This window comes from Triticum urartu, chromosome 2A (genome assembly GCF_056163025.1).
Source record: "Triticum urartu cultivar PI428250 chromosome 2A, HENAU_Tu73, whole genome shotgun sequence".
Taxonomy (NCBI): Eukaryota; Viridiplantae; Streptophyta; class Magnoliopsida; order Poales; family Poaceae; genus Triticum; species Triticum urartu.
The window spans coordinates 440,229,067-440,246,368 of record NC_141874.1 but is presented as its reverse complement, the minus strand read 5'-3'; the positions used below and the strand labels follow the sequence as shown (position 1 = coordinate 440,246,368).

The following is a 17,302-nucleotide window of genomic DNA, read 5'->3' as shown; positions in this document are numbered from 1 at the left end:
GGCGGCGGCCCACATGGGCTAACTTCAGACTCGCTACGCTCCGCTTCGGCCCAAGCCCACCGACGACGGGCCTCAGTACGCACGCTCGTCAGAAGTTAACCTTCCTCTTTATATTTGAATTTGGAGCATAATATAACAGACTCCACCTTTGAGACAAATTCCATCTTGTAGCATGAATGAGAATCTCCTCCCTGAACAACAAAGAAAACACTTTCAACGCCAAACAACCACTAGGGCTAATAAGTTATACCAACTAAGACTGAGCAAAGCTCAAACTTAGCAACATGTAGCTTTGTCAACATATCAGCGGGATTATCATGAGAATAATCTTGCATACCTTCAGTTTACCATTTTCGACTGACCAAACTCATTGCAAATGACAAATCAGGCCTAGAACACACCATTAAAGAATCAACGGCACTGGAATATGAAACTCTTGACATATACTCAAATTCTTCATTATTACTAGGGGCCCAAGCCTACCGGCGACGGGCCTCGCTCCGCTCGCTCGTCAGAAGTTAGCCTTCCTCTTTATACTTGAATTTGGAGCATAACATAACACAGAGAATGCGTGGGGCCAAACATTCTAGAATTCACGCGTGGGGTCAAACATTATAGGATTCGCGCCTAGAGCCCAACATGACTGAGGGTGTTCGCCCAAAAATGCTAAAATCTTAGGTCAGTTTTTAACATTCACGTTATCAATAGGAATTTTCTTAGGGGAGAAAGCACTATGTATATTTACTTGGCATAAGTTAAATAAGTTTTAATACTTACTAAAAGGAGATTCAAACGCCTGCCTTTGCATCATTGTGATGGACACAATTATCTTTAGTAGTTGATGCAAAGCAGTGAGGTCAAAGACAATTTTGTATGCAGTCAAACCTCATGGTACACCGTTTTTCCCGTGGCGTGCCAAAAGGGCTTGATGATACAGCCTCTAGTTTCTGAATACTATAGGATTCAGGAGTGCATGACATTCGAACCTTGCATCTTTCACATTCCCGTGTTTCTGAAATGCCGTGAACAAATGAGCCCATAATATTTCTTTGATCCAAATAATTTTCATACAAGCCATGAAAAAGCTCGAGTCTTGAAAGTTGAAACTAGTAGCGCAACCTCCAACATGACGCTGCCTCTGTGAATACTGTTATTATTGTGTTGAATTTTGTGATTTGTTTTAACTGAGTCCCGAAGAACACAAGCTAATATGCAGAGAGCCAAAGACAAATGTATCCAAGTAACCGACTAAACCAAAAAATCATATATACTGCTAAATGGTATCATAATTTACACCTTCACTGTTATCCCAAAGAAAGAGGGAAAAAGGACAATATAATCAAAGAAGCAATGAATAGATCAGCATGAATCAAACACTGGTGGTCTGTATCATGCTCTCCAAAATGATGAATGAACGAACGAAGTCGTCAGAGTTGCTAGCTTAGCCGCTATGGAATGAATGCATGGTGAAACTAGCAGCAGTGCGTCGGGGGGCTAGACCCTGACTGCTTGATGCCGCCGAGCATCCGTGTCACCGTCCCGATCCCGCCCTCCCTCCATCCTTCACCCTCCAACAGCCTCGCAGCCGAAGCGAGGTGGACGCTGAAGATCAGCATCAAGAACATGAGCAGCAACATCACCTCCGCAATCCTCGCCATCGTCATCGCTGTGTATCCCAGAGAGAGACGGAGAGAGACTTGTCTCGTAGTATTTCAAATGTCAGCAGTTCTGGCGCTAAACCAGATGGGCTTCGGTTGATTTGGAGAAATCATGCCATGGGTGAGCTTGCTTATATAGGCATCGCTGGGGTTCAGAGTCGCACGCACTGTTTCGGCAGTGTTCATGCCGTTTGCAAGGTTTCAAGGCCTGTGTTCTCGCTTGGAGGAGCATGCATGACCTTTGGCGCCAAGTTTCTGACCTGTTCTGCAGGATTCAAACGCGAGGAAGGAAGAATTTCCTGGTGGTAATATTTGTTTTTTCTCCCCTACGCGGGGGATTTTGGTCTGAATCGGTGGCCTGCTCAATACGTGCACTTCAGTTACTTGAATCGTTCTTCCTAGCTTGTTGGACCTTGGAACTTTCAGTTAAGGTAATAGAATGCGCGTTTGAATTCCATTCTCTATTCTTTCAGAGGTCAAAATAATAAATGTCAACTCATCATTCGTCCAAAGTCAAGTGGTCAGCACTGAGCAGTACACATGTAAGCTCTCTTCGCAAATGCATGACGGTTACCTCATCAACCATCTCATGCAAGATGTAACCACGATGGGGGACCGAGTCGCATATCATGGGACTTATTTTTTGAGGTGTCATATCATGGGACTATACCTAGCCATCCGTCGGGCCGGGCCGGGCTTCAGGCCAGGCCTAACAAAGCCCAAGGCAGAAAACCTAGACTCGGTTTCGGCCCGACAATGAAAAAGCCCGCCGAGCCTCGGGCCTCTTCCCTAAAACGCAAAAAAGCCAAGCCCAGGCCTGGCCCGTGTGCTTCACGCTCAAAACTCAGGTCCAGCCCTGGCCCGCATGCAAGACCGGGCCGGCTAGGCCAGGTATACATGGGACATGAGCAAAATATCCATCTATGAGAAACTATTAAGAAAAATTGTTTAAAAATCTTTGTAAAGTTTGAGATTTTTTTAAATAATATGATCATTTAAAATACTAGATAAATATAACATAAAAAATATAATTCATGATAGATCTAGTGATACTTAGTATTGTAAATATGGCGTTGTATCTAGTGCATCCGGGATGGTTTGTGAATCCCTGTATCTATCGACTCCTCGACCGCATGCTGCAAGAGACTTGTGTGGGAAACGAGCACAGCCCGTTGCAAAGTAAACAAGGACCACGTCTATGGATTTTATTGTTCCTGTTTAACGTTTCTAGTACTTGCAAATTGTCGCTTGTGAGCTTATCCATTGCAGATTGTAGCTTGTGAGTTCAGAGACTAGTGAATGTAGCTTGTTGTGAATGAACAATTCAGAAATAAACAAATTTCTTTGATTTGTGGTGTTCCGTGATACATGATGCAATATAACTCAACCAGGGCATACTATAACTTGTGCTTATGCATTCCTTGTGATTCTGAATTCCTACTTTTTTTTACATATATTCACAAACAAGAAAATGCTGTTGAAAATTCCACCCCCCCCCCCCCCCCTTGAACTGAGCAGGTGTTATCTTTGCCTCTACTTGTTGTTGCTGCTGCTATGACACCTAACTTCTCTACCAACTATTAGTTTTCTCTTAGGAAAGGCTACAGCTTTATAACCATTGAACTTGCTCTATCTACATTAATGAAAACAGCCAGTGTCGGAGCTAGCCGAAATCACGGGAGGCGAAACATAAATCATCAATGTTTGGGGGGCCAAATGCTAAAAAAATATCTACTCTAAGCCCTCCTTAAAAAATCTCCAGGAATTGATCTAAGGTTGGGGGGGGGGGGGGCACTGGCCCCCTGGCCTCAACATAGCTCCGCCACTGAAAACAGCCCAATGTTGCTCTTTTGTCAAAACAAGAAAAAAGAAAAGATGATGTTGTTGTTGCAACCTTCCAAACCACTGCTAAAATGTTGAACACCCACCACTGTTTAATATCTTTTGACGGATGCTATTGTGGAGGTTGACGTGGATTTGGCAATTGATTTGTTCATTGCTTGATTCATATGCTACTGTCAAACTTTCACATCTGATGCATACTACTGCCGGTACATACACCTTGTAATAATTGACGACTCGATGAACTCGGTGCTTTTACTGTTATACAATTGAATAAGGGGATGAATGCTCATAGGCCGACAAAGTTTCTTGTACATGTATTTCTCCTGGGTGATAGTTGCTGATTGTTTGCATAAAAACAGAGCATGTTTCAGGTTTAAACATAATGTAAGATGGTGCTCTTGCTACTTGCTACACTCAATTCAATACGCATCAAGTCAGGAAAAATAAAAGGACGACAGTTTGACAAAACACATAATTCCATCAATTACAAGAATTCAGTGCATCAAGAATCAACAATAACTCATATAAATTCATGTTTTCTAACAGACTAGGGCCATTTACCTTACTATTCTTAGCTTCATTGTGCCAAGTTCGATACTCCCTCAGTTAGGCCTTCTTTGTTCGTAGGATTTTTGTAGGAATTCTATAGGATAGAATTTTCAAAGAAAAAAAATCTTTCGGAGCCCTCCAGTTTGTAGGAATGGGTTCATATTCCTATGTAGGATAGAAATCAATCCTTCATATTTCAAAGAAAATATAAAATAACTTAGACTCAATGAAAAAATTCCTATCCTATACATTACCGGTATGCTATTATTGTTGTTTAATATTGTGTGCATCGCTTGATGCAGAGGCCAGGGATGATAGTTTTGATTTATGCAACAACATAAGCGTAGTTTACATCATAGGGAATCCAGTTTGCAACGTCAACACAAACCATACTGAGATCGACATTTGTTTTGTATTAGATTGAATGTCCTTGGGACCTAAAAAAATGTGCGTGTAATTATTCAAATTGTTGTATAAGTAAGTAATATTTAGGAATCACATTTTAAAATATGTGTATTATTCTAAGTAATTAAAAAAACTTTATATTCTAGAAACACTATTTTAATTATATGAACATTTTAAAAAAATTACTTGAATATTTTCTATATAAGTTATTTTATCTGTATGTATTATATATATTTATAACACGCAAACATATGAACTTTCTTTTTATTACTATCATTATAATTTGGGTACTTAGTATAGTTTCTCAAAAATAAAAATAAAAACAATCATGTGCAAACGGGGTAGACCGTAGACCATTTAAACCCCACTTCGTCTACAACAAATTAAGCCTTTTATGGTCAAAAAAAATCTAAGCCTTGTAATCTTACTAGACATCAAAATGCTATCTTGAGGTTGCCTGTTCGAGGTGAGACCCATCGGTCATAGAGACGTATACTACACAAGCTATCATGTTTTATTGTTGCATGTGGGTCCTATGCCATGCTGGCACGTCAATCGAAATATGATGTCATGTCATTGCATTTTGCGTGTACGGACCAGATTAACACCATATTTAGACGTGTGTGCTAAGTTATAAAACCAGTTATCTGTATTTCGCGATAGCGGGCACCAAAGTGAATATTTGTGTCAAGTTCAAGCATCAAGTGATGTAATTAGCTCTATCAAGTGCTATATTCACACTTCTGGTTTTAATATTACAAAAGGGATAACTTAACTATACATTCCACAAATCACGATAGAAATACAAGAAGAGCAGAAGCTCGATCATGTTTCCATTTTCAAGGTTTGATCCATCCTTTTCTTTTGACCTGTGATCCACCTATATATATTGAACCAAAGAACAGTTTTACAGGAGTAACTTGTGCATGCACGTCAGCAGCAGTGCGTGCGGGTGCTGGACCGTGACTTAGCGGCGCTGAGCATCTCCGTCACCATTTCGATCCCGTTCCCGGTCCACCCGTGATCTCCCTCCAATGGCCTCGCTGCGCCGACGACGACGCCGAGGACATGGATGACCAACAGGAGCAGCACTGCCACGTTCGCCGTCGCGGCCGCCATTGTCGTCCCGACGTGGTATCTCGCGCACGGCAGAGGCGGACAGCTTCAGCTGAGAAGAGAAAGAGCTCGGGCTGCCTCCGGAGCTTCAAGTGCGCTTCTTGTGCTTTAGGCCGCGGCTAAGTTGGATTTGGAGCTTGAGCTCGTTTATATAGATGCATCAAGCAAACATGCAAACTCAAGTATAGTCTGTGAGACTGTTCTCTTGGCGTGTTGCAAACGTGAAGGAGGGAGAAATCGTGCAAGACTCGTTCGTGTTCTCTGCGCTTAAATTTCCACCACGCCGCGCTGCCGGTCTCACACGCGGGGGGGTCAGTTGGAGTTGATGGCCTGTTGATCCCATACTTACGACACTTGAACCGTTCATGTTTGCTCAACTAGCAGGCTGCAGCGTCAGGCATGGGTACGCGGCAGCTGATGAGAAGTGTCGCGGAAACCTGCACTAACGTGAAGGAAGACATGCTTTTCAATCCGCGGTTCGTGCTTTCAGGTCAAACCGAAGAATATGAATATTATTATGTTCAACACAAGAAGTCAATAATGCGAAGTTGTGCATCGGTGCATGATCGGTCTCCCACCCACCATGGCAGCATTTGGAGGAGGTGGTCTCCAGTGATAAAGGACGACATTGACTATGGTTATCCCAGACAGTGGTCGCCAAAGGGTTATGAACGCCATATGCTTTTCTTTAGCCTTCTCAAGACATTTGTTCAAATTACATGTCCAAGGTACATTTCTGCTTCCGTTGTGTGAACTGCAACTTGGTCATGAGACTTAATTTCTTAAACTTTACTTGTTTAAAGTTGTTGTATATATATATGTATATGTTGCTGTTCTATCGGAGTTTTGTTTTGTTATCTGTTCTCATCACTGAATGAGCGACTCATGTACTAAGTATATATTGAATTCATGCTACAGTCAACTTATCCAAAAGTCAAACTGATAGAGGGAGGTGGGCAATATATTTTAAGAAATTTATCACTCTATGCCAAGCGATGACGCTCCGGCTCAGTTGCATCGTGTGAGGCCTTTTGTATGATTTTCTACAGCTAGATTTGCATAATCTTGATTCCACCGCTACGGACAATACTCGAGTGTTCAGGTAAACTCAGAATTAGGGACGACCATATTTTTAAAAATTGGGACAACATATATTTTAAAAATGATTTTTTTTGGGACAAATCTACAGAAACAAAAGACCTTTTCACTTCAAATCGAGTCAAACTGCTTCAATTACCTTATGTGGGGTGGGTCTAACAGGTTTTCTGTTACTCTTTTTTTTGTGGGGTTTCTGTTACTCAATTTGTGTAGATGATGGAATCCCAGAAAGATAAATAAGCATCAGGACCATACCTCTAAAATTGTCGCTAAACATGCAGAGCGTGTCTAACAGATCAGGAGATGCAGATTGGTTTGAAACAAATACCATCACAAGCGCCCCTTCTTCCTAGTTACACTACTACATGCAAGAGTTGTACTTAGCCTACATACATACGATCTGGACCGTTCATCTATACTACTCCCTCTGTAAACTAATATAAGAACGTTTAGATAACTAAAGTAGTAATCTAAACGCTCTTATATTAATTTACGGAGGGAGTACTATCTAAAACACGAGGTCGTGGGATCCATACGATCTGGACCGTTCATCTTTAACTCAAATCGAATATGTATCTCTAAAGTGGTTCAGGAATTTGTGGCACTAATCATGGTTGGCAGTACAGCTTTTCTTTTGACGAACAATGTCTGCTAAGACGAGGAGAACACAATTTGTACCTAGATGGATTTGTGGACAAGCAAGCAACTGGTACTGTGTGATTAGCCAAGCATGCTGTCCTCCCATATAAGGTTATTATCTTAGTTTTTTTTCTCAGTTTCCATCTATTTGGTATGGTACTAATCATCATCAGAAGTTGTATAACCAAGTTTTAGATGGCTTGAGCTTGAACTTTTAAGACGGATTACATTTATTCAACAAACAAACTATCGTTATTTGGCTACTGCAGTTTCGCAATCACTATGTTTACATAGTACCAGGGCAGTGGATACAACTTTTTCGGTTTAGAGTACAAAAAGATCGATGCCCACTTATCTGGACTGAAGCATGATTTTTTAACGACATTCATTACCTGGGACAACAAAATATGATGTGCATACAGGGAGTTAAAGAGGTTTTGCAACACTTAATGTTTTTACCATACAAAAGCATTAACACTCAACTATGACATTGTTTTAAGACTTGCTTTCTAAAATTCGGAGGTGGCTTCACTTTCGTGCTATATATATTGTGTAAAGCATGCATTGCGCGTCGATGATTGCTAATAACTAGTAGCAAGCCTTTGTGATGTCACTGCCACCAAGTAATAGCTGAGAGATAAAAAGTTGATGAAATTAATGCAAATTATTTAAGTAACCTTTACGACCCGAATCATGTGATTGAAGCTTATCCAAAGCAGTGATTTGAGCAACTGAGCCACCCTACATAGTTACAAGTTTACACAATTTAGCAAAGGTACATACAAAGTAAAAGATCTTGAACAACACATGATTGCTAGAGAACATCAAAGAAAGAAGGGGCATAATTACACGACTATCACTATCAAATCATCATATGATAGTTAGAGGTTATTAGTAAAAATGTTAAGAGTTCTACAGCTGGCATGCCACTCAACTATAGTGTGGCAGCATTGTAATCATCAGGAGCAAAGGTGAAATATGACAGAACATTTCATATCTAGAAACAATGTATGGTTACTGTAACATGATATGATTAGAATGCTACATGATGGTTTGTTTAGAAGAGAATTAATCCCAGAATGTAGCATGTATCATGTGGTCAAAACTGGAACCCTGTCGTAATTGATTTTCATTATTAAGTTAACTGTTTCTCATTGTGTTTTCTTCCAAGGTGCGAAATTCAACCTACCTTTTTGTGACAAGTCGGACCGGCAGGGGGTGTTGTCTCTTCAGTTGGTATCACCTTCATACACAATGTTTCGTGCTGCATTGTCTTCCTCTTGGAGTACCGCCTCTTCAATGACGCACCATTAGACATTCCGTACACTTTGCCGCTCCGTAGTCTTCTTGAACACTGAACACTTCCATTCTCTGGACTCGCCCCTTGGTTTAGTGCTTCTAACACATGTTCTGTTCCGGGACACACTGAGCTGTTGCCCAACTTGGAAGATCCATGTTCTTCTTCTATTTTATATATATCATTATTAACTAAAGTAGAGTCCATGGAGTGAGTAACAATCCTCTGCCCACTTGCATCTGTCTCTATATCTTCATGTGAATTATCTGCTCTAGATGCTTGACCATTACATGTTTCTCCAGGTCCAGGATCTTCAAAAGATTCATCAGGCATACCCATCCTATCATTACATAATCCCTCAGATGCAGCCATGTTGCTCACTGAGATATCATAACCACCACTATTGCCAGAAGGTTCCTGAATTCTTGGTTTTACATAGTTTGGAAGCCCAGGTCCATCTGTATTACCAGTAGACTCTTTGGATGTTCTGAAATCAAACTCTGTCAAAGTATGTTCCATTGAATTGGCAAAGCTGCTGCGCAAGAACTTCTCTACACAATATTCAGTTGATTTTGCTGGAGATAGTGTGTGTTCATTCGCCTGTTTCATGTTAGAATTAGCATATTTCTCCCATTGAATAGGAAAACCAAGCCTGAACTGTTCTGAAACCTGCATAAATTTAATGTGGTTAGATGATAAAAGCTTGACCATATGTTAAGGTACCATCCAAAAATGAAATTCACAGGGATAAACAAGACGGACAAGGGGAACTATTTAAGTATGAAAAACTACGAACAATCATTTTGGTAACAAAAAATCTAGAACAAACTGATGTATGAAGAAAGAAAGCAAACCTCACGAGAAAATCCATTCCAATGCATCTGTTCGATATTTAATGGACCCCTAGTTAATACAATTTTGTTATCTGCAGTCTCAAGAGTACCATCAGCATGCCGCACCGTAATGGAACCAGAACTGAATACTCGACCTGCTCGATTCCTGTTAGCAAAATGAGTATGTTAATGTTATGAGGTGTCGAGAAAAACTGCTCATTAACAAGCTAACAGATGGTGTAACACTGTAGAAATTTTGAATGCTACCAGTTCTGGTGCATACAACAAATAATACAACGAGGCAAAATTTCCTATTCATGGAGATACAGTCACATAAACCAGCATATGAGTTAAAGTGATGTTTTGACACACGATCAGAAATACAATCAAGGTTTATGGTTTTGTCTGCACTAGAAAATGATTTTTTAACACAAAACAATGAGAAGCGATGTTCTAAAAAAAACATAATCATGTTCACAGTTTATCCTCCCATTGATGTAACACTATGTAACATATCATCAGCACAACTTAATGGAGTTACATCAGTGGTAAGGTGTTTATTTTCAAAATAAGCAAATGAGCTGCTTAAACCAGGTACTTGAGAATCTTATGTTTCCCATCAACTATTTTCCACCATGTACTCCCGTATTTTTTTACATATGTCGGTTTCAGAAAACCTTTAAGAACTACTTATGGTAAAGATCAAGTTGGAGATGGCGCCAACAAGGTTTATGATGTATATACCTTTTCTTCAGTCTACTCATGGTGGAACCAGTTTCCAGTACCAGTACGAATTTATGTCCACTAAGATCATAGAGAAATTTAAAAATTACACATAGTGCTGATGATATTGTTCATAATTTATGTGCATAATGATGTATTGTTCCTACTTAAACTTTGTTAGTTTTTTTTTTTTGAAGTCTATTTCCTTTAGCAAAAGCATAGCTGTTGACTGAATGTAAACTGTACACTCACGCCCAGATTTGCAGGATTGCAGGATGCAGCAATAGATTTTGGGTCAAGATAACAATGTTAATATTACTGAAACCTGAGCGCAGCAACAAACTTGAGGCATAGGAAATCCAAGCAGACTGAGATGTAAGTACAATTTTTGGGTAAACATCCATCTACATGCCTAGCACCGCAATAGCAAACAAATTACAGCGAGGGAAGCAACCTCCGAAAAATCCGGCGGGGGGAGGGGGGAAAGATAGGGGGGAAATGCCTCACTTCTCGACGTTGTCGATGTACCCGGCAACACGGATCTTGCCGCCTTGACCCCTCACCAGCCACCAGTCAAGGAGCGCAACCTAACCGAAAGAGGAAAAGAAGCAGGGGAAGACGTCAGGCCCAGTGCTTAGCAGGACGGAAGCGAAGTGAAAGGAAGAGGGGAAGTGCGAGCGTACGCATCTCTGCACGGTGGCACAGTAGGTGGGAGCACGCACGGAGGCCGGCGCTGGGGCACGAACCGCCGTCCCGTGGGTGGAGGCACTCACGGAGGCCGGCGCTGGGGCACGAGCCACCGTCCCGTGGGTGGAGGCACTCACGGAGGCCGGCGCTGGGGCACGAGCCGCCGTCCCGTGGGTGGAGGCACTCACGGAGGCCCGCGCTGGGGCACGAGCCGCCGTCCCGTGGGTGGAGGGGACTGGTTCGGGTTTGGACGCCATGCTCCGTGTCCTCATTTGAGAGATTTTTGGCAAGGGAAATGCTTATCGGTAGTGGAGGGCAAGTGGAGAGGACCAAGACTGGAAGGTCGACGGCGGCGGCGGCGGCGGCGCTTGGCGGCGGGGGGAGACTCGAGACGCCGGAGAAACCAAGAGGTGGCGGAGAGAAGGGCATGAGGAGCTTATTTCGGTGCCCTTTGCTTCAGTCTAAAAGCATTTGCACGCGACTCTCCTCACCGGGAATGCACTGGGCTACAGTACAGCTGGGCGTGTCCACCAGAGACGGGCAGCGCTAGGCATCAGACTACTGATGCCCAGCCTCCCATCAGACCACTCACGAGCCCTACGATTAATCTAATCTGATGCGTTGGCTGCCCCGCTTGGGCAGTAATTTCTCGTGCGTACATAATCCAGCCTATATAAACTGCTTCCACAAATCATGCACTTTATTGGGCCAGCCGTTAAGTGAGCCTCTAATTACATGTAATTATTTGGCGATAATCAACCTTGGATTTAGTAGGATGCAACTTACAGATTTTAGGTAGGTTGCTCGTTAGGAAGCGAAACTTTTAACCAACACCAAATTTGCATCAGATGCACGTGCTTCCACCTCTGTTTGTAATTCGATTATGTTTGCATTAATTGGAGAATTTGCTTATGCGGTGAATGTCTGCTTCGATTTATTTGAAAAAATTTGTCCTATCTAACATTATATTATGTTTCAAAAACATGACAATCTTGCTCTCATAGACTATCTTTCCCTAATAATAAAGTACGGATTGACTCACTGGGTTTACCGTCATAATACGATTTTTTTCTCATGTCATAATACACTTTTACGATTTGTATAGATAAAATCGTAATATAAACGAGGTGGTACTAATTTGCCTGACCTCTCTGGCCCCAATACCCCTCCCCGCTCCTCCCACCACGATCTCCGGCGGCGTTCCTGCGCCCCCCACCTCCCACCCGACCGCCAGCGGTGCTCTTGCACCCCAACCTCCCACCCTCCTCCCGCCTCCCACCCCAACCTCCGACGGGCCCCTGCGCTCTGCTCTGCGGTCAAGCCCCTGTCCTAGCTGGTCTCCTCCCTGCGCATCACCTCGCCAGCAGCGCTAGGTCGGAGGCGTACCCCGTTTAGCATGGTCGTGGCCGATATGTGCAGCTTCTCGGAAGAGGTCGTGGGGGAGTGGAGGCCACGCCAGCGAGGCGTTCCCACCTACTAACCCGGCCTTCGGCGGCGCTCCTCCCGCCCCGACGTCCAGCGGCGCTGCGAAAATGGAGCCCAAACTATTGCTTCTCTCCTGCCCCTTCCTGCCTTCGTTCTCCTCCTGAAACTCGGAGCAGAAGTCAACTCGGGTCAGAAAGTCTCTGTTGTGTCTTGCTCGAGCATGCTATCAAGCGGTGCTGGACACGGACTCTATATGAACCGCCATGCTTTGCTGCATAAAAAGGCCTCACACCTATACGGAAGCATCTAATCTGACTATTGTACAATATCATCGTTCTACGAACTCCGTCGGAAAGCCGATCGCCCAATCTCGTCGTTGTACCAACTTCGTTAAACGATGGCTGCCACTGTTCCACCTGAGGTATGCCGTACAATCAACAGTTTCTGATTAAGCAAACAAATGATCACTTTTAATTTTGTTATTCCTGCTGGTTTTCTATGAAGTATGAAGCATCCAAACAACAATTTGATGATGATGCAGAATTTAAAGATAGGGTTCAACAAGCTTGATCTTCTTAGATGCAGAGCCTAGAAAGATCGTGGTCTTCTCATTCTCTTATAAGCGATATAAACACTACAGGGAGGGGAGCAGAAGACGGCAGGGATGAATTTGACCACGTTTACAAGCTCTTAGATTACATCTTGAAGAAAAGGTATTCTTAGTTTCTAGGGCATAAAATTGATAGAGGCTACAACCAAATTGCCACTTTTCCCATTTGAAAAGCATACAAAAAATCTAATTACGCCATGTTTCAGTCTGTTAATTTACTATTCAGCCAATGCAATATGTCACTGTTACTTCCATGGCCTCTTTTCTGCAAGGAACAAGGGGTATTTAGAATTCTATATCTATTTCTGAAGTGCCTTGTGATGGTTGGTGCTTCATTAGGGAGGAGGCGGAAGCTGGAGCGACAACCGTGGTGCAGGAAGTGGGGTGTCATGGAGGCGGAGTTGGTCAGTGCGAAGTTGTGCGAAGCGAAGCCAGGCTACGCAGACAAGTAGACAAAGGGCGAAGGTGGCTGGGTGCGACAGATGGAGGCCCTAGGACAAGGTGGTGAGGTGAAGAGGACGGGGTCGAGAGCAGCTGCAGTGCGTGCATCTGCCCCCCTTCATTGTTTTTTCACCAAGCCTACATAAAATCTATCAAATTGTTCAGGATAAGATAGCTGAATACATCTACCTCTGGTTAATTTTATTTTTTAACATGCAAGTACTTTATTCAGCTGATCAGGTCTTCTTTTGCGTCCATTCCTCAATTGTATTCATTGGTTGATCGCCATGCATCGAGAACATGTCGTCTTGATGCATCTATCAACATGGGTTATAGAACGAATTATCAACAAGTATGGTGTTAGCCAGTGTTACCGTGCTTTAAAACTATGCAATAGTGATCTAAAAAACCATAAATATCCAACATAGTGGTGGACTTTGGCATTTTGTGTTTTTGTTATGACTTGCCTTTGAATATTTTGTTAATTTTCTAATTAATCTTTCCTTACCAGCACTGTCAGGGTATGATTCACTATAGAAATTTTGATTTAAGATCTCAATGATGCCAATTCTTTACATACGTATAGTTGGTCAGCACCTACTTTCTGACAACTATATAGGAAATTTGATTGAAGATCTGATTGATGGCGAATCTAGGTATATTCAGCTCCTGCTTTCTAACCCATCAAATATTTTGGTATGCATTTATTTTCCCCTCATTAGTCAGATGCTTGCTGCCATTGGATATACAGTGACATCATTCTTTATTTCAGAAAAGTGATTGCTCCATCAGATTCACATAAAAAGAAATTGCACAACTGCTCCGGTTCTGATATCTGATGCAAAAGTGGAGTAATGGACTGACTTTTTTTTCACTCACTGCATAGGCAGCGTTACAGTAGAGATATGTTGTACTTCTCAGCATTATGTTCTTCCCTCAGTCTAAATAGTTACTGTTACTAATTATTATGTTCTTCCCTCAGTCTAATTAGTTAGTGTTAGTTGCCTAAATTAGAAGGGCAGTGGTAGCGAATTTTTACTTACAAAGCAAGTGTATTCTTTGGGTTTTTGGTCATAAAGGTGTCTTTACTTCTTAAAATTGCTAATTATTCTTTTTTGCTCACTCAATTTTGGCGGTTTCTCTAACCCGTTGCAACGCACGGGCTTTTTTGCTAGTAGTAATAGAGAATTGCTTCGAATATGCTTCCGTCAAAAATGAAAAATTATTTCCCATGTTTCATAAGCATCACGATTTTGCTTCCATCGACTAGAGAATTGCTTCGAACCTTCTTCTGTTAAAAAGGAAAAATAATCCATATGTTTCAGAAGGATCACGATCTTGCTTCCATCGACAAGACGACTACTTCGAACCTTCTTCTGTCCAAAAAGAAAAATATTCCACATGTTTCGGAAGGATCACGATCTTGCTTCCATCGACAAGACGACTGCTTTGAACCTTCTTCTGTCAAAAAAAGAAAAATATTCCACATGTTTCGGAAGCATCACGATCTTGCTTCCGTCGGCTAGAGAATTGCTTCGAACCTTCTTCTCTTAAAAGGGAAAAAACAATCCACATATTGCGGAAGCATCACGATCTTGCTTCCATCGACAAGGCGACTGTTTCAAACCTTCTTCTGTCAGAAAAGAAAAATATTCCACATGTTTCGAAGCATCACGATCTTGTCTCCATGGACTAGAGAATTGCTTGCAACAAAATGTTGTTTTGCTTCCATTAAAGAGAAACATATTTTGTCTCCATGGACTAGAGGATTACACATGGTTCATACAAATTCTTGGTTAGTTTACAAAGAGAGAGAAAGTTCTACTGCCAAGTAAAGTCAATTTGCTTCCATACATAGAATTTCGCTAATTCAAATGTGACCTAGGCATCGTGATTGAAGGCGGGATCCACGGCGCGGGCGGGTAGAAGCTGGGGTGCCCCTGCCCAAGCCCCTCGATCTTATTTGCCATGTCGTCCTTGATGTTGTATTCCCTGACAGTCTGAAGCATCTGAGTCGTGGAGGAAGTAAGACGGTGACAAATCTGCATCCAGGTAAGAGTATCAATTGTTTGCATCGTACAATTTTGAACTGTGAAATTGACAAGAATAAGATAAATCAATAGATAGTGCAGCAGGATTGTTGGCCTTTCTGAGACATGCATTGTGGCCATGAGATATGGGAATGGGGCACGAGGAAGGTCACCGACGTGCAGCCTCGTTGAACCGGTGGTGGAGGCAACGGTGGAGGAGCGCATATAGCAATTTATCAGATTGGATCTGCCGCTTGCCGGAGTGGTCACAGCGGCTGCCTTTGTGGAGGATGCGAGCTGCTACAACCACCTCTTGCTGATGTGAACGCTGAATCACTGCTTAATCCCTGAGTAGTGCATGTCGTGGAAGTATGGAGATGGACATGGGCATGGCCAGAATGACAGGGAAGCGAACAATTGGGGATCTGTTTTGATTTCCCCACTAATCGTGGGTGCATGATTAACGGGTTAGTTGGCACCTTCCTTCCGTGATTAATGGGTGTGTGGGAGTGGGAAGCGAGGGAGAGCTTCTCGGCCATGCAATGGAAACCGAATTGAGGGTATAGGATTGGTCTGAGGATGGGAAACAATTAGACGTATGAGGAGAAGTGTTTCCCATAGAAAAATACCAGGCCCAGATAACACCTCCCCAAGTGAAAATATCTATGTATCCTTCCAGTAGAAGTAATCTATTTCCCTTCCGTCAGCTCCCCTCGCGGCTCGTTTCCTCTCCCACGCATCCCCTTTCCTTTCCAACGCGTCCAACCAGTCTTGCATCTCCGCCGCCCACCTCTAGCAAGATATCATCCTCCCCATCCTTTTTCTCGAATACGCATGAGAGTGCGTATTATGTATTAAAGGATGAGTGGGGTAAAGAGCCCCTCCACATTGGTGTTACATGATCAATTTACATGAACCCAACTCCACGCAAGTTACAGATAAGCCTATCCTCTCCCTGGAGCCCACATTGTCAACTAACCTAGGAAAGAGGCTATGTGTCCTTTAAGCAGCCCAGCTTGTTTCCACGTCCGTCCCTCGTCATCTATCCTACCAATTACATGGCTTATCGATGGTGTTGCTCCGTCAAAGACAATTGCGTTGCGGTTGAAAGGATCGATATAGTTGACTAGAGGGGGGGGGTTGAATAGCCAACTAACAACTTTTTAATTTTCTTTACCAATTTAAACTTTGCATCAAAGTAGGTTGTCTAGATAAGCAACTAGGTGAACAACCTATATGATGCAACAACAACAAGCACACAAGCAAGCAAGGGATATAACATAAATAAGCTTGCACAAGTAAAGGCACGAGATAACCAAGAGTGGAGCCGGTGAAGACGAGGATGTGTTACCGAAGTTCCTTCCTTTTGAGAGGAAGTACGTCTCCGTTAGAGCGGTGTGGAGGCACAATGCTCCCCAAGAAGCCACTAGGGCCATCGTATTCTCCTCACTCCCTCACACAATGCGAGATGCCGTGATTCCACTATTGGTGCCATTGGAGGCGGCGACCAGACCTTTACAAACAAGGTTGGGGCAATCTCCACAACTTAATTGGAGTCTCCCAACGACACCATGAAGTTTCACCACAATGGAATATGGCTCCATGGTGACCTCAACCGTCTAGGGTGCTCAAACACCCAAGAGTAACAAGATCCGCAAGGGATTAGTGGGGGAATCAAATTTCTCTTGGTGGAAGTGTAGATCGGGGCCTTGTCAACTAATCCCTAAAGAATCAACAAGTTTGATTGGCTAGGGAGACAGATCGGGCGAAAATGGAGCTTGGAGCAACAATGGAGCTTGGGGATAGAAGAGGTAATCAACTTGGAGAAGAAGACTCCCCTTATATAGTGGAAGAACAAATCCAACCGTTATCCACCAACTCAGCCTGCGAAGCACGGTACTACCGCACCGAAGGCGCGGTACTACCGCTAGGGCACACGGTACTAC

The 17,302-nt window shown here is 42.9% G+C and overlaps 1 protein-coding gene across 1 annotated transcript; it reads right to left on the bottom strand.

The window, feature by feature from the left end:
- Positions 1-7,678: 7,678 nt before the first annotated feature.
- Positions 7,679-11,399, bottom strand: LOC125537819 (uncharacterized). Its single transcript, XM_048701126.2, has 5 exons — positions 10,847-11,399; positions 10,671-10,750; positions 9,462-9,606; positions 8,500-9,276; positions 7,679-8,051 (listed from the first exon to the last, which is right to left on the bottom strand). The coding sequence occupies exons 1-5, from the start codon at positions 11,120-11,122 to the stop codon at positions 7,965-7,967; spliced, it is 1,365 nt and encodes a 454-aa protein (XP_048557083.2). The 5' UTR covers positions 11,123-11,399; the 3' UTR covers positions 7,679-7,964.
- Positions 11,400-17,302: the final 5,903 nt, after the last annotated feature.

Coding starts and splice junctions, on each gene's coding strand:
- LOC125537819 (XM_048701126.2), bottom strand. CDS start 11,122: ATGAGGACACGGAGCATGGCGTCCAAACCCGAACCAGTCCCCTCCACC. Junction 9,607..10,670: donor TACATCGACAACGTCGAGAA/GTGAGGCATTTC, acceptor TTTTGCTAACAG/GAATCGAGCAGGTCGAGTAT. Junction 8,052..8,499: donor GTCCGACTTGTCACAAAAAG/GTAGGTTGAATT, acceptor GTAACTATGTAG/GGTGGCTCAGTTGCTCAAAT.